The sequence below is a fragment of the Pseudophryne corroboree genome, chromosome 3 (assembly GCF_028390025.1).
Source record: "Pseudophryne corroboree isolate aPseCor3 chromosome 3, aPseCor3.hap2, whole genome shotgun sequence".
Classification (NCBI taxonomy): domain Eukaryota; kingdom Metazoa; phylum Chordata; class Amphibia; order Anura; family Myobatrachidae; genus Pseudophryne; species Pseudophryne corroboree.
In genome coordinates, this window is record NC_086446.1 from 608,749,324 (window position 1) to 608,767,433 (window position 18,110).

At 48.9% G+C, this 18,110-nt stretch overlaps 1 protein-coding gene across 1 annotated transcript in view; it reads left to right on the plus strand.

Moving 5' to 3' along the window:
• DDX21 (DExD-box helicase 21) overlaps positions 1–18,110 on the plus strand; it is a 67,200-nt gene that overhangs the window by 19,993 nt on the left and 29,097 nt on the right. Inside the window, exon 8 of the mRNA XM_063961569.1 lies at positions 568–753. Coding sequence (XP_063817639.1) covers positions 568–753 — 186 coding nt within the window. The remainder of the gene's footprint in view (positions 1–567; positions 754–18,110) is intronic.

Consider the following 18,110-nt stretch of genomic DNA (forward strand, 5'->3'; position numbering starts at 1 on the left):
AAGCAGCCAGCTGGATCTCCAACAAGCAGCATAAGACATCTGCAGGACAGCCCTGTCACAATCACACGGGCTGCCTTCTCAAAGCTGAGGCTGAGTGTGACTGCACCTAGCATGGTGGTAAAGGAAGTGGAGGAGGAAGCGCTGGGTAACTGTGCGGTGCAGTGAGGGCTAATGAAGCCTTCTGCGCCGTCATAAGTAACAGTCTTACTCGATGCTGGCATTTGAACCCCGAGCCTGGCCGGCTGGCAGTGGGGGAGGTAGGTTGTGGTGTGAGCAGGGGGAGGCTGGAGCTGCAGCTCAAGCATCCCCATTGGCTACCATGGACTTGCTGTTAGAGCCACGGTGGGTCCTAGTGCCTAGCGGCTCTTTTATCAAATCTGACTGACGGAAATAGCAGTAGTGCTGCTGCTGTTCTCCTTTTGAAAAAAAAAAAAAGTCAGAAACGACGGGGGGCACGGGCCCGAGTGGGCCCCCCCCTGGATCCGCCTGTGCATGTCAGTGATGTGTGTTGCTGAGATAAGTTTATTACAGAAGTACAAGTACTAAAATGTGTTTCCCCCTCTGCAGTATCTGCCGTAAATCAGGGAATAGATATTCTAGTTGGAACACCTGGTCGCATAAGAGATCATATCGAGAACCATCGGCTGGATCTTACCACTCTGAAACACGTGGTTCTAGATGAGGTGGACATGATGTTTGACATGGGATTTGCTGAACAAGTGGAGAACATTTTATCTGTCCGTTACAAAGCCGGTATGTTGGTTACACAGACTATTTAATGACTCTCTAATGTTGGTAATTTAAACTGTGCAAAAATATTGCCCCCCCCCTCCATTTTCTTGTAAATGCAACTTGTTTATAGCCCACCTGTAAGGAAGAAATGTATCTCAAGGCGGGTGCACACTAGGCGACGGGGTATTGCTATCGATGGACAGCTATATAGTTTAACGATATAGCATTCAACGATATAGTGCGTACACATTGAACGTTATCGTTCGGGAATGCTGTTTGTGGCATCACTGAACATGCAGCTCAGCCCGACGTTGCTGCATGTCGGCTCAATATTGGTGATCACTAGACGATATAAGACTAAAAATAAACGATAATTACATTTGCCGTTATCAGGGTTTTTTTTATTTAGGCTAAAATCGCCTAGTATGTACCCCCCCTCGTTCTGTGTTCTGCACATTGCTTTTTATTACGTTTTGTTACATGTGTTTATCAGTAAATCATTTATCGTGCATTAATTGGGGACCATGTAACATAATGTGGTATAGTAGCTGTAGTGGAGCTTGGATACTTATATTCGGCTCTAAAAGTTCAATCCCCATCTACCCTCATAGCCACAGTGGCTGGAGCGGGCTGTTTAGGTGCCATGGACATCTCTGTCGGCACGTTACCACTGATTTACATATCCTCCTCCTGCAGAGGAGGGGCTTTGCTCACGGTCTCCACAGGTAGCGGTGAGGGTTATGGTCTTTGATACTCTTGGGCGGTGGTTCCAGTCTAAGAAAACGAGAATGGATGTGGTTTTTACTCTATAATCTTGATAAAAAAAAGCTATGCTGATCCCTTCCCTTCCTAACCATGGTCTCCAAGGAACACTAACAGTCCAGGCTTTAAGGATAGCCATACTTGAGCACAGGTGACTTAATTATTTAATTAGTACCTCAGTTATTTTGATTTAACTTTGTGCTCAAGCATGGATAGCACTAAAACCTAGACTGTTACTGTGCCTTGAGGACAGCGGCTGGGAAACACTACCCTAAACATTCAGCTGCAGGTGGACAGGTTCTAGATGAAGTCATTTGTGTGGTCTGCCATCAACAGGAAGGAATAGTACAACATCATGGTGTCCATGTACATGAATGGCGTATACTTGCATATTCCAATCTGGGATGGACACTTGTGTTTTCTAAGATATGCCTTTCAGTCAAACTTGAATTTAGAGCTATAACGTTTGGCCTGGCAACAGCCCAGAACGTTTTAACAAAGATCATGGCAATGATGGTTGTCCTTGTAAGATACAGAGGGGTAACTGCCCTTTCCCACTCTGCCAATCAAGGAGGGTTCTATGACCTCGCTTGCATGCTCTTGTCCTGGAGATAAGTCAGATCTTGGAAGCTCATGGCGGGATAATTAACTAGAAGATGCTGTTCTACACCCATCTTGACAAAAAATAAGATGATCTGTCTAAAGAAATTGAAAAGTCCCTATTCATTTATAGACTGGTATCGCACTCTTCTTACAATGGAATCTGTTCTGTTACACCATCTAACCAGCAAGTTCATCCAACTGTATTTAAAGGTGCACTTGTGTTTTTATATTAGACAGCCACCGCATCGCAGTTTTGATTTTAATTTAAAAAAACAACCATGTTTGTATTTTGGAATTTTCAACTGATTTACCTCTTCTCTCTGGTAGCTGTGCTTCAATAAGTACTAAAGATGGTAAAAAGTACTCAGGTGATTCTGGTGTCACCTTACTGGCCATGAAGGTCATCCCACAAGGACAGCAGTGTCTGGCCCATCATAGACCAGCCCTGTTGATATGCCTCTAAGACCAGCCCTGTTGTGTCAGGAGCCCTGTCAACACCAAGGTTTAGCTTGTCTGGTTTTAGTAGCATAGCTGTGATTCAGACTGGGCTGTGAAGCAGATTTCAGCGAGCAGTTGTCAGTCTATGGAAGATTTGCCACTGTACATCATCTAGGAGGGTCTTGATTGGGGCTTAGGGATAAATTTACTGAGTGACGGCTTTAAGGAGAAAATGTAAAACTGCAATACTATGCAAAGCAAAACAAAGTGTTTTTATCTTTGAATAGTATTACCGTTTTTTTTTCTGTGAGCCACTAGGGGACACTGGCACAACTGCAAGACTGTGGGGGTGATGGTGGCTTACCAGGGAGCTGGCTCTTTAAATCTAAGACGTGAAACAGGCTCCTCCCCCTCTATCCCCCATTATCCCTTCATTTTGAATTTGTGCCGAGAGAGCCGGTAACTGCTGACTGAGTTCCAGCTCAGTTATTTTCCTTTATTTTTATTTACTTTTATCATTTCAAGCATAGTCCCCCTTTGTTTTAGGAACCCTTCGCCACTTATCGAGAGAAGTGGGGACCGGGTCACACACCAGCAGCGTTAAGCTGCACAAGGAGAACAGCGCTTAACTGAGAAGCACTGTTTCTCCCAAGCAAGCCGCTTCCTGAGGCATCCGGTTGGGTGAGTGAGTCTCTTTCTGTGGGCACTGTGCAGCAACACAGCGGCTGGCCCCCGCCTTCCCTCCCCTCCTCTGTTACCACTGACCACAGTAAGTGTGATCCCCTCTGCACTGCAGCTGTGTCTGACGGGCACGGCGAGGTCTCCCTGCACTACTGCGCTGACAGTACACAGCGCGGCAGTGTGGGGGAATAAGTGGGCTTCTCTACTGTGCGGCGCCCGTATCCAGCGCTACGCCGGTACCCTTACCTCCTCTCCCCGCTGATCTAGTGGCCGTGACAGCGGCAAGGTCTCCCTGCGCAGCACTGAAGCACATAGCGCACAGGCTGCAGGGGGCTGCATAGGCTAAGGCTTTGGAATACACAGCAAAAGCTAATTTCATTATATTAAGGCACCCACTCAAAATGGCACTTGGGGACCTGGAGAGATGGGTGCCTCTGCATAGGGGACAGGGGCGGAGTTGGCGTGGTTTTAACCTGTCAAACAAAAGGCACCTTCCTCAGCTAGACAGCTCATTGAATGGCAACATTGTTTTTTCTCTCAGGAATCTGCACTGTACAGCAGAGACATTGCTACAGCCTGTAGAAACCTATGAGCCTGCACAAGTACAGGCTGGTGGCTGAGGGGATTTAAAATAGGGGAGTCAAATATTATACCTCCCTCTATTCATTTGATATCCCCCTCTCCCCCTCTCTCTCTTTCTCTCTCTCTCTCTCCCCCCCCCCCCCCCTCTCTCTCTCTCTCTCTCTCTCTCTCTCTCTCTCTCTCTCTCTCTCTCTCTCTCTCTCTCTCTCTCTCTCTCTCTCTCTCTCTCTCTCTCTCTCTTTTATTGAGAAGGCTGGCCTAAATTGTATGTCACTACAACCTGTCCATCGCAATGGCAGACAAGGGACCAGAGAATAAGGCATTGCAAAAATTATAAAAAAGTGATTCCTGTGTGAGGCATGTGCTTCAGAGGTTACGTTAGTTAGACCGTCCCAAGACGCTAATTTTCACCCCTGGGCGGTAGCGCTAAAAGGAACCATTTCACAATTACATACTGAAGTGGCTGCTTTACGGATGACTTGTGAGACGGTTAGGGAGATTCCTCAAAGTGATGTACTTTCTATTGCTACAGAACCACCACGGGTGACCGGTTTAGCCAAGTCAGTAGACAGTCTCACAAAATGCGTGGACTCATCCAGTAAACATCCGTAGACAGTGTCCAAGGCTAAGAAATGTCTAGTACCCTTAATTCTTTAGTCCGATGAATCCGGAGAAGAACTTCTCTCTCAGGACGAGCGTGAGTTGGGCGAAATTACTGATGCACACAACGAAGGTCCATCGGAACCTTCTCATGGGGTTGAACCTTTAATTTTAGCTGTGAGACCAGTTTTGAACATTTCCGAGACTACAACACCCGATCCGCCAGATACTGCGTTATTTGGTAGAAAACGGTGATCATCGGTCACGTATACTTTTTCAAAGAAGCTGGATGATCAGCTGACAGAGGCTTGGGAAACCCGGACAAGCGGTTTCGGATGCCCAAAAGATTCCTCACTAATTATCCGTTTCCATCGGCTATGACTGATAAATGGGAGAAGTCACTCGAGTTAACTCCTCTCTCTTTCCAGGTTGTAAGAAAAAAAAAAAAAAAAACAGCATTACCTGTTCCAGGTGCAACTTCTCTGAAAGACCCATCTGACGGGAAGCTGGACACCATGTTGAAGTCCATGTTTTCGGCCGCAGGTGTTGCACTTAGACCAACCTTGGTGAGTTCCTGAGTGAACAAAGCAGTGGAGCATTGGGCAACTAAGTTTATTAAGGATTTACAAGAGGGAGTTACGTTAAAAGAAGTAGTGATTCTAGAGGAACACATTAAAGAATCTGCTATTTATCTAGGAGAAGCGGCTAGAGATATCGGACAAGTTAACTCGAGAATCTCAGCAGCAACTATTGCAGCCAGACGAGCCCTTTGGCTGAGGTCATGGCAAGTAGACACGGAGTCAAAAAGAGTGGCGGAGGCACTTCCATTTACAGGCGACATTCTTTTTGGTAAAGAACTAGGCACGTTAATGCTACAGGTGGTAAATCTACCTCCTTACAGACTCTTCCACCACCGCCTAAATGGTCTTTTGCTGGAACTTCCTTTTGGTCCACTCAACCTTTTAGAGGACGCGGTAGAGCTACTCCCCTGCGTGGTAAAGGTTGCGGCAAGCAACCAGTCGCTGCTTGTCACCAGGACCCAAAGCCTACAGAAAAGACTGTGGCATAACGGTCTCCCTTCCCATCGGGGCCCAGGTACGGTGGGATCACTGCTTCAAAATTTCAGGATGCCGGGGTTCAAAATATCTGCCAAAGGGGGCGTGGCCTGGCTGTGGAGAGAGACAGGTGTCCAGCCCGAGCTCCTGCTTCAGTGTGACTAGTCAGATCCCCATACCCTCCATTTTGACCCCTGGGGGTAGACACCTGCTCCTTGGGTCCCCCTACATCGGGTGAAACAGGTCGCAGAGCCGGCGGGTGCCCCCTGTGCCCGTGCAGGCTGCGGCCTTACTGCCAGGAGGAAGCCGGGGACTCGAGTCAGCCGCAGCCCGGACCGGAAGTGACGTAGCGGGACCGGGAATCAGACGACGAAGGCCCTGCTTCTCCCCCCCTGCAGCCCCTTCAGCTACGCTGGACTTACCAGCTCGGCGCGGCTTCCCTTACCGCTGATGGCGGCGGTCGCTGTGTGAGGTCCGGCGCAACGGGGGAGAAGGTGCGCGGCTGCGCCTCTCGTCCTGTAGGCGGCGGACGCTGCTTCCCCTCTCTGGCGGCGGTATTCTGCTCCTCGCTGGGGGCGACTAAGCCGAGCTCCACTGCCACCAATGTTGTAGGAGGCGGCACAGCACCTCTCCTCCAGAGTCCTGAAACCGGAGCCTGGCGGCGCCATTTTGAGTCCTGGCAAACTGCCAGTACAAGGAGCTGCTGCTCTCTGAAGAGGCCTCACAGAGGCTCGGGGGCACACAGTGGAGGACGGGGGACGGCTGCAAGAACCCTCTGTGTGGACACACCAGTAAGGGGTAAGTGAACTGCTGCTCCGGGATCGCAGCGGGGCCCCCTTATCAAATCATAGCAAAAGCCCCCTCCCTGCACACATATTGAGGGTCCAGCTGTCAGCCCCACTTAGGCATTCCGTCCCCCTGCATCTGTACCCTGATTTTGCACCCTGCTCTCCTGCATCAGTGGGGGGGGGGGGGTGCCGCGGACTCGAGGGGAGACTTGAGCTGAGTCTGTGCTACTCCGAGGACATAATCCACCTTCCTCTGTGTGCTGTCATGCTGCTGACTCAATACCCACCGATACCTACCTGATCTGTAATATGCCATAATGTGACCAGGCCGCGCAGAGGGGATAACGCGGTGCAACACCTGCTGGGATATGTCCTGATATTTCCTTTCAAGAGGCGCTGTTCTGGATTCTGTTCTCTCCACTTAGACAAATGACAAGGCGACGCCGCTCTGGCAACTCATCCAAAGCTAAACCCGCGACTTCACGAGCTGCAGCCTTCCGTACTTTATTTAGCACTCCCGTACCCGACCCCATTGCCTCTACGCTCCCCCCTGAACCCTTGACATCAAACGTCATGGAGGATAACGGGGCCCTGACCTCTTCCCCCAAAAAACGCCAATCTGGAGATGCCAGCAGGGACTCTGCCGACATGGCAGCAGTCCTTCTACAGCTACGCTCTCTTCCGACTCGTCAAGACATCCAACAGGATTTATCCAACATGGAGAAGCGGATTCATGATTCTCTTCAGGCGAGTCTCTCTACCATCCAATCCGATCTCACACAAGTAGCAAATAGAGTGGTTGATCTGGAGGATCACAGGGATGAAACGGACTCTAAGCTCGCTGACTTGCATGACCTTGTATCCCGATACTCACGTACCACCCCTGAAATGAGACGTAGATTGGATGATATAGATAACAGGGGTAGGCGGAACAACCCGAGGGTCAAAGGTCTACCGGAAGATGTTCCTCCTCAGGGCCTGGCTGCGGCGTTATCTACAATATTCAACGGCCTTCTTGGTGCTGACCCCAGCTCTCAAATAATGTTTGACAGAGCACACCGGGCTCTCCGACCAAAAGGAGCGCCCACAGAAAGGCCTAGAGACGTCATTTGCCGCCTGCACTATTTTCAGGTGAAAGAGACAATTTTACAGAAGTCCAGACAGGCCCCGAATATAGACTTTAACGGCCATCCTATTCAGATTTTCCAGGACCTTTCATGGACAACTCTGCAGCAGAGGCGTCTTCTCCACCCCCTTACGGAAGCTCTACGGAAGAAGGATATCCGGTTCCGCTGGGGGTTCCCTTTAAGTATCCAAGTGACCCGAGACGGGATACGTTATGTTCTTGAGGACTATGAAGACGTCCCGTCGTTCTGCTCCGCACTGGGCTTACCGTTCATATCACTACCTAATTGGACGGACCCCTTGCAACTCCCTACTACGTCACTCCCCCGCAGGGAGCCTTGGAGAAAGGTGGGCAACTCCAGACGACGCAATCGAGCTGGAAAGACTGATGATACCTCTGAAGCCTCGTGAATGTATTCATCACTTTCATCTGTGATATCCTTTTATTTCTCCTTTGCATTTCCTTACTGAAAGCTCATATTTTTCTTTTTTTTTACTGTTTGTTTACTGTATGGGCTTAACCTGTTATGGGAATGCTTACTGACATTTTAATGGCTGAGGTTACGTTTAAATTCTGCTTAGGGTGTTCCATGTGTACTGAATAGACTGAGTGGCGGGGAGGGAGGTGGCGATTGTTTTCTTTTTTTTCGCTCGCCTCCTTCCTGACCATGACGTATCCCTCAAAAACTACTGTTTAATCTATTAACATAAGATTGTTGCGCCCGTTGTCACCCTTTGAACCCCCTTCTCTGCTGTATATTTTTTAGACCATGGGATACTTAGTTCTTACCCATGGCTTTCAATGCAGAGATTGCTATAATATGTTGTTTTATATGTTTGTTTTTTTTTCCCTTACTCTACGTTGAGCTATCCATGTCCTCCATTCTTTCCTCTTGTGTTTCCCCATTCACCCCTCCCCTCACATGCTACCACCAACATCAGATTATTCTTGGTACTACACTATATTGGAGCAGCAGCTATGGTATATCGTTCAGTGAGTCAGTTTCCACATCCCTTCAGTTATGGCTAGTTTGAAAGTCGTCTCCTACAATGTGAAAGGATTAAATATCCCTGAAAAGAGGTCAGGCCTACTACACACCTTGCATACAGATGGAGCAGAGGTTGTTTTCTTACAAGAAACACATTTCAAGAGGGGGGCCTCTCCGGGTCTCCGCTCTCGCCACTTTTTAAATGGTTACTTTAACGATTACTCCGGAGCGAAGGCTAGAGGTGTCGCTATTCTCTTTGCCAAGCATCTGAGATTGACGGATGTTTCCGAAATGCAAATAGGTGATGGAAGGGGGATTCTGGTTAGAGCTACCATAGCCCATCAGGCATTCACTTTTGTTAATCTCTACCTTCCTAACCTAGGCCAAACCCGGTTCCTCAGGGACTCCCTGGAGCTAGTTGAACAAAACCTGGCGGGTACTTTGGTGGTAGGAGGGGATCTTAACTGGGTCCTTGAGCCCCGCTTGGATTCCTCTTCTGGGTCTCCGAGGACTACTCTTAGAGAATCCAGACGGTTTAGAGCTGTCTTGCATGATTTTCAACTGGTGGACGCTTGGCGTCTACTACACCCATCAGAAAGGGATTTCACCTTTTACTCATCCCCACACAACTCCTACTCCCGAATAGATTACCTCTGCGTGAGCCATGCACATTTAGACCTACTGACTGATGCCACCATCGGCCAAATAGCATTATCCGACCATGCCCCAGTCACCCTTACACTCTCTCTCCGGCATCCACCTTCCAAACACTGGCGCTGGCGGTTCAATGAACAACTTCTTCGGGACCCCGTATCCCGAGCTCAGATTGAGAAGGCAATAGAGGACTACATTTCCTTAAATGCAACTGGCGATGTCTCTCCGGTGACACTGCGGGAGGCGCATAAGTGTGTGATAAGGGGTAAATGCATACAATTGGGCACACACCTGAAAAAACAAAAGGCTGAGTGTAGAAACGCCTTGCTAGAGAAAATTAAAAAATTAGAATTGGCACATAAATCCACATTAGCATCCGACACTTTTTCTGAACTTCAAACGGCGCGACAAGCTCTTAATACTCTGCTCAGCGATGGTACCCGCAGGGCATTTCGTAAATGTCGCCACAAATACCATAGATGGGGAAACAGACCTGGTAAACTCCTGGCACGTGCTCTTAGAGCTCAGAGATCCTTAACGTATATATCGAAACTCACAGACGCTGACGGGCGGTCCCATGCCTCTGATACGGAAATAGCTAGGATTTTTCATACTTACTACTCGGCTTTATATAATCTGACCTCTACACGTACATCGTCTGCACGCATAGCCCATAAACATGACATACAGACATTCCTAGACAAAATTACTTTCTCTATCGTCCTAGTGGATGCTGGGGTTCCTGAAAGGACCATGGGGAATAGCGGCTCCGCAGGAGACAGGGCACAAAAAGTAAAGCTTTACGATCAGGTGGTGTGTACTGGCTCCTCCCCCTATGACCCTCCTCCAAGCCTCAGTTAGATTTTTGTGCCCGGCCGAGAAGGGTGCAATCTAGGTGGCTCTCCTAAAGAGCTGCTTAGAAAAGTTTAGCTTAGGTTTTTTATTTTACAGTGAGTCCTGCTGGCAACAGGATCACTGCAACGAGGGACTTAGGGGAGAAGAAGTGAACTCACCTGCGTGCAGGATGGATTGGCTTCTTTGGCTACTGGACATTAGCTCCAGAGGGACGATCACAGGTACAGCCTGGATGGTCACCGGAGCCTCGCCGCCGGCCCCCTTGCAGATGCTGAAACGAGAAGAAGGTCCAGAATCGGCGGCAGAAGACTCCTCAGTCTTCTTAAGGTAGCGCACAGCACTGCAGCTGTGCGCCATTTCCTCTCAGCACACTTCACACGGCAGTCACTGAGGGTGCAGGGCGCTGGGAGGGGGGCGCCCTGGGAGGCAATGTAAACCTATTTTTTGGCAAAAAATACCTCGCATATAGCCTCCGGGGGCTATATGGAGATATTTAATCCCTGCCAGAATCCGTTAAAGAGCGGGAGATGAGCCCGCCGAAAAAGGGGCGGGGCCTATCTCCTCAGCACACAGCGCCATTTTCCTCACACAGCTCCGCTGGTCAGGAAGGCTCCCAGGCTCTCTCCCTGCACTGCACTACAGAAACAGGGTAAAACAAGAGAGGGGGGGCAAAATTGTGGCAAAAATATATATATTAAAGCAGCTATACAGGGAGCACTTATTATAAGGCTATCCCTGTCATATATAGCGCTTTTGGTGTGTGCTGGCAAACTCTCCCTCTGTCTCCCCAAAGGGCTAGTGGGGTCCTGTCTTCTTTAAGAGCATTCCCTGTGTGTCTGCTGTGTGTCGGTACGTGTGTGTCGACATGTATGAGGACGATATTGGTGTGGAGGCGGAGCAATTGCCAAATAAGGGGATGTCACCCCCTAGGGAGTCGACACCAGAATGGATGGCTTTATTTATGGAATTACGGGATAGTGTCAACACGCTAAAGCAGTCGTTTGACGACATGAGACGGCCGGACAATCAATTAGCACCTGTCCAGGCGCCTCAAACACCGTCAGGGGCTGTAAAACGCCCGTTACCTCAGTCGGTCGTCACGGACCCAGACACAGGCACTGATTCCAGTGGCGACGGTGACGAATCAACCGTATTTTCCAGTAGTTCCACACGTTATATGATTTTGGCAATGAAGGAGGCGTTACATATTGCTGATACTACAGGTACCACAAAACAGGGTATTATGTGGGGTGTGAAAAAACTACCTATAGTTTTTCCTGAATCAGATGAATTAAATGAGGTGTGTGATGAAGCGTGGGTTGCCCCCGATAAAAAACTGCTAATTTCAAAGAAGTTATTGGCTTTATACCCTTTCCCGCCAGAGGTTAGGGCGCGCTGGGAAACACCTCCTAGGGTGGACAAGGCGCTCACACGCTTATCAAAACAAGTGGCGTTACCCTCTCCTGAGACGGCCGCACTTAAAGATCCAGCAGATAGGAGGATGGAAAATATCCAAAAAAGTATATACACACATACAGGTGTTATACTACGACCAGCTATAGCGACAGCCTGGATGTGCAGTGCTGGGGTAGCTTGGTCAGAGTCCCTGATTGAAAATATTGATACCCTGGATAGGGACAATGTTTTACTGTCTTTAGAGCAAATAAAGGATGCATTTCTTTATATGCGTGATGCACAGAGGGATATTTGCACACTGGCATCACGGGTAAGTGCTATGTCCATTTCGGCCAGAAGAAGTTTATGGACGCGACAGTGGTCAGGTGATGCGGACTCAAAACGGCATATGGAAGTTTTGCCGTATAAAGGGGAGGAGTTATTTGGTGTTGGTCTATCGGATTTGGTGGCCACGGCTACAGCCGGGAAATCCACCTTTTTACCTCAAGTCACTCCCCAACAGAAAAAGACACCGACTTTTCAACCGCAGCCCTTTCGTTCCTTTAAAAACAAGAGAGCAAAGGGATATTCATATCTGCCACGAGGCAGAGGAAGGGGGAAGAGACTGCAACAGGCAGCTCCTTCCCAGGAACAGAAGCCCTCCCCCGCTTCTACAAAAGCCTCAGCATGACGCTGGGGCTTCCCAAGCGGACTCGGGGGCGGTGGGCGGTCGTCTCAAGAATTTCAGCGCGCAGTGGGCTCACTTGCAGGTAGATCCCTGGATCCTGCAGATAATATCTCAGGGGTACAGGTTGGAACTAGAGACGGATCCACCTCGCCGTTTCCTGAAGTCTGCTTTACCAACGTCCCCCTCCGACAGGGTGACGGTCTTGGAAGCCATTCACAAGCTGTACTCTCAGCAGGTGATTGTCAAGGTACCTCTTTTACAACAAGGAAAGGGGTATTATTCCACTCTATTTGTGGTACCGAAGCCGGATGGCTCGGTAAGACCTATTCTAAATCTGAAATCCTTGAACCTGTACATAAAAAAGTTCAAGTTCAAGATGGAGTCACTCAGAGCAGTGATAGCGAACCTGGAAGAAGGGGACTTTATGGTATCCTTGGACATCAAGGATGCGTATCTCCACGTTCCAATTTACCCCTCACACCAGGGGTACCTCAGGTTCGTCGTACAGAACTGTCACTATCAGTTTCAGACGCTGCCGTTTGGATTGTCCACGGCACCTCGGGTCTTTACCAAGGTAATGGCCGAGATGATGATTCTTCTTCGAAGAAAAGGCGTATTAATTATCCCATACTTGGACGATCTCCTAATAAGGGCAAGGTCCAGAGAACAGCTAGAGATGGGATTAGCACTGTCTCAAGAAGTGCTAAAGCAGCACGGGTGGATTCTGAATATTCCAAAATCCCAGTTAATTCCGACAACACGTCTGCTGTTCCTAGGGATGATTCTGGACACGGTTCAGAAAAAGGTTTTTCTCCCGGAGGAAAAAGCCAAGGAGTTATCCGAACTTGTCAGGAACCTCCTAAAACCAGGAAAGGTGTCTGTACATCAATGCACAAGAGTCCTGGGAAAAATGGTGGCTTCTTACGAAGCAATTCCATTCGGCAGATTCCACGCAAGAATTTTCCAGAGGGATCTGCTGGACAAATGGTCAGGGTCGCATCTTCAGATGCACCAGCGGATAACCCTGTCTCCAAGGACAAGGGTATCTCTTCTGTGGTGGTTGCAGAGTGCTCATCTATTGGAGGGCCGCAGATTCGGCATACAGGATTGGATCCTGGTGACCACGGACGCCAGCCTGAGAGGCTGGGGAGCAGTCACACAAGGAAGAAACTTCCAGGGCGTGTGGTCGAGCCTGGAAACGTCTCTTCACATAAACATTCTGGAACTAAGAGCAATCTACAATGCTCTAAGCCAGGCAGAACCTCTGCTTCAAGGAAAACCGGTGTTGATCCAGTCGGACAACATCACGGCAGTCGCCCATGTAAACAGACAGGGCGGCACAAGAAGCAGGAGTGCAATGGCAGAAGCTGCAAGGATTCTTCGCTGGGCAGAGAATCATGTGATAGCACTGTCAGCGGTGTTCATCCCGGGAGTGGACAACTGGGAAGCAGACTTCCTCAGCAGACACGACCTTCACCCGGGAGAGTGGGGACTTCATCCAGAAGTTTTCCACATGCTTGTAACCCGTTGGGAAAGACCAATGGTGGACATGATGGCGTCTCGCCTCAACAAAAAACTGGACAGGTATTGCGCCAGGTCAAGAGACCCGCAGGCAATAGCTGTGGACGCGCTGGTAACGCCTTGGGTGTACCAGTCGGTGTATGTGTTTCCTCCTCTGCCTCTCATACCAAAAGTATTGAGAATTATACGGCAAAGAGGCGTAAGAACGATACTAGTGGTTCCGGATTGGCCAAGAAGGACTTGGTACCCGGAACTTCAAGAGATGATCACGGAGGATCCGTGGCCTCTACCTCTGAGAAGGGACTTGCTTTCAGCAGGGTCCCTGTCTGTTTCAAGACTTACCGCGGCTGCGTTTGACGGCATGGCGGTTGAACGCCGGATCCTAAAGGAAAAAGGCATGCCGGAAGAAGTCATTCCTACCTTGATTAAAGCAAGGAAGGAAGTAACCGCGCAACATTATCACCGCATTTGGCGAAAATATGTTGCGTGGTGCGAGGATCGGAGTGCTCCGACGGAGGAATTTCAACTGGGTCGATTCCTACATTTCCTGCAATCAGGATTGTCTATGGGTCTCAAATTGGGATCTATTAAGGTTCAAATTTCGGCCCTGTCGATTTTCTTCCAGAAAGAATTGGCTTCAGTTCCTGAAGTCCAGACCTTTGTTAAGGGAGTACTGCATATACAGCCCCCTGTGGTGCCTCCAGTGGCACCGTGGGATCTCAATGTTGTTTTGGACTTTCTCAAATCTCATTGGTTTGAACCACTAAAAAATGTGGATTTGAAATATCTCACATGGAAAGTGACCATGCTACTAGCCCTGGCTTCGGCCAGGAGAGTGTCAGAACTGGCAGCTTTATCTTACAAAAGCCCATATCTGATTTTCCATTCGGACAGGGCAGAACTGCGGACTCGTCCACATTTTCTCCCTAAGGTGGTGTCAGCATTTCATCTGAACCAGCCTATTGTAGTGCCTGCGGCTACAAGCGACTTGGAGGACTCCAAGTTGTTGGACGTTGTCAGAGCTTTAAAAATATACATTTCAAGGACAGCTGGAGTCAGGAAATCTGACTCACTGTTTATACTATATGCTCCCAACAAGTTGGGCGCTCCTGCGTCTAAGCAGACTATTGCTCGCTGGATTTGTAGTACGATTCAGCTTGCACATTCTGTGGCAGGCCTGCCACAGCCAAAATCGGTAAAAGCCCACTCCACAAGGAAGGTGGGTTCTTCTTGGGCGGCTGCCCGAGGGGTCTCGGCATTACAACTCTGCCAAGCGGCTACGTGGTCGGGGGAGAACACGTTTGTAAAATTCTACAAATTTGATACCCTGGCTAAGGAGGACCTGGAGTTCTCTCATTCGGTGCTGCAGAGTCATCCGCACTCTCCCGCCCGTTTGGGAGCTTTGGTATAATCCCCATGGTCCTTTCAGGAACCCCAGCATCCACTAGGACGATAGAGAAAATAAGAATTTACTTACCGATAATTCTATTTCTCGGAGTCCGTAGTGGATGCTGGGCGCCCATCCCAAGTGCGGATTATCTGCAATAATTGTACATAGTTATTGTTACCTAAATCGGGTTATTGTTGTAGGGAGCCATCTTTCAGAGGCTCCTCTGTTATCATACTGTTAACTGGGTTTAGATCACAGGTTGTACGGTGTGATTGGTGTGGCTGGTATGAGTCTTACCCGGGATTCATAAATCCTTCCTTATTGTGTACGCTCGTCCGGGCACAGTATCCTAACTGAGGCTTGGAGGAGGGTCATAGGGGGAGGAGCCAGTACACACCACCTGATCGTAAAGCTTTACTTTTTGTGCCCTGTCTCCTGCGGAGCCGCTATTCCCCATGGTCCTTTCAGGAACCCCAGCATCCACTACGGACTCCGAGAAATAGAATTATCGGTAAGTAAATTCTTATTTTTCCGACTATCTCGACAGACGTTGCAAAGGCCCTAGACGATCCTTTCACTGAGGAAGAACTGCTGGCCGCCCTAAAGTCTTCCCCTAATGGTAAAAGCCCAGGACCGGATGGTTTCCCGGTTACATATTATAAGGCCTTTCAGGATAGGCTCCGCCCCCTTCTCATACAAGCCTGCAATGCCATATCATCAGCGACCCCTCTGTCGGGCCAGTCCCTGAGTGCCCATATTACTGTCATTCCGAAGGAATCCAAAGATCCGACACTCCCTTCCAGCTATCGGCCAATATCACTGCTGAATGCAGATATCAAATTATTTGCAAAACTTATGGCTAATCGCCTTAAGCCATTACTACCAGATATAGTGCACCCTGATCAGGTAGGTTTTGTTATGGGCAGAGAGGCAAGGGATAATACTATCAGAGTCATTGATCTGATAGCGCATGCACAGGCATATGATGTCCCTCTTATGCTCCTCTCCACAGACGCAGAAAAGGCCTTTGATCGGGTGGACTGGGATTTTATGGAGGCAGTGCTCAGACGCCTGGGTCTAGGAGATGTTTTCTTACAGAGGATTCTCTCGTTGTATAGAGCTCCATCTGCTCGGGTTAGGGTGAATGGCGTTCTCTCCGAACCAATACCGATATCCAATGGCACGCGCCAGGGCTGCCCGCTGTCACCTTTAATCTTTGTCTTATGTATGGAGGCTCTGGCCCGTGCGATCAGATGTAACCCCAATATTGTGGGCCTGCAGGTGGGAAAGACTGACCACTGCTTGGCCCTCTTCGCAGACGACTTATTGGCGGTCCTGACGAACCCCTTAATTTCTCTACCCAGCCTTATGAAGGAATTTACACGATTCGGAAACCTATCAAATTTTAAAATTAATTATTCTAAGTCTACGGCAATGAATATTACACTCCCACCTGCTACGGCCTCTCATTTGGCGCAATCATTTCAATTTACATGGCAGAAATCCCATATTACATACCTAGGGATTCAAATCCCTTCGACGCTTAATGCTGTAGTTGCTATTAACCACACCCCTCTCCTCCGCAAATTGCGTCAGGAGATGGCGTACTGGCTCACGCAGAGGTTCTCATGGCTAGGCCGTATAAATATAGTGAAGATGAACATTCTTCCTAGGCTGTTATATCTCTTTCAAACTATCCGTTTGAAACTCCCCCCTAAATTTTTAGCCGAAGCACATAAGGCGATAAGCCACTTCATCTGGGGAGGGCGGAAACCTAGGTTCAAGCATAGCCATTTATCTAGACTGAAATCTCAGGGCGGACAACAACTGCCTATGATTTCTACATACTATCATGCCACATTACTGCATAGGATTGTCGATTGGTCCCGCCCCAGTCCATATAGGAAACAGTGGGTTGATCTGGAGGCTTCTTCCACTAATCTTAATCTACAGGCAGTACCCTGGTCTCCTAAAATCAGCCGCTCATTCCATCCTACTGTGGGGCCCACTTTAGCTTTATGGCGGACATTTCGTTATAAGATGGGAATCTCGTCTAGACGGACATCCCTCATACATATTTTCGATAACCCGCTATTCCCTCCGGGAGAGTCCAACACGATTGCTTCTAGATGGGAGAGGGCAGGTGTGACGAGGGTGGTTCACCTGCTTGCACATGGCAAACTCAAGGCGTTCTCCGAGATACAGACAACGGGCGATATACCCGCCAAGGATTACTGGTTCTACCTCCAGGTGCGCCATTTCATCACCTCGCAGAAAGGAGCGGCAGACCTTTATAAGGTTCTTACTCCCTTTGAATCCATGTGCAATCAGGAGACGGCCCCGTCACACGTAGTGTCGGGTATTTACAAAATCCTACTGCAGGGCTGCTTCCCTGCTGTCCCTTCTTTCTGTGATGCCTGGGATAAAGACTTACTACATCGGGGAATCAAGATCCATTGGGATACACATTGCAAGGTCATGGCACAATGCTCCACTAGCCTGGAAGTTGTGGAAACACAATACAAATTGACGAGATGGTACAGGTGCCCCTCTCTTCTTCATAAATTCTACCCTTCAGTCTCTCCCCTGTGCTGGAGATGTGGTAGGGATACTGGTACGCTGGTCCACATTTGGTGGGACTGCCCGTTGATTGCCCCCTTCTGGAACACAATTATTAAACTATCAGCGGAGATTCTGGGAGGTCCAGTGCCAACGGGTCCGGATTTTTGGCTTCTCTCACACTCAACTGTCCCCCTGTCACACTACAAGAAGTCCCTCCTTAAACACTTAAATAATGCGGCGAGAGCGGTGCTCCCAGTACATTGGCGGTCCGTTAACCCGCCGACAATATGGGAATGGTTCCAACGCATTGATTTCTATATGCATATGGAAGATGTTTACTCTGCCGCTTTAGATAAATACTCCGACTATATAGCCATTTGGCTTCGCTGGATGGAATTCAAGACCACTAAGGCTTATGCTGATTATGCTCACCTACGTACCCACTGAGGATGGAACCTGCTGATGCCTCCTCTCTGGTCTATAAATGATTTACATATGCAACCTAATCCACCCCCTCCCCCCCCCCCCTTTTTCCTTCCCTTTCTTCCCCTTGTCCACCCCCCTTTTATTTGTTCATTGTTTCCAACTGTTTACTACTTCAAATATTATATGGTTACCATGTTAATGAGTGATACTGTTACGAAGCGCTCTTTATTTCAGACGCTATGTCTTCAGTTAGATGATATACAG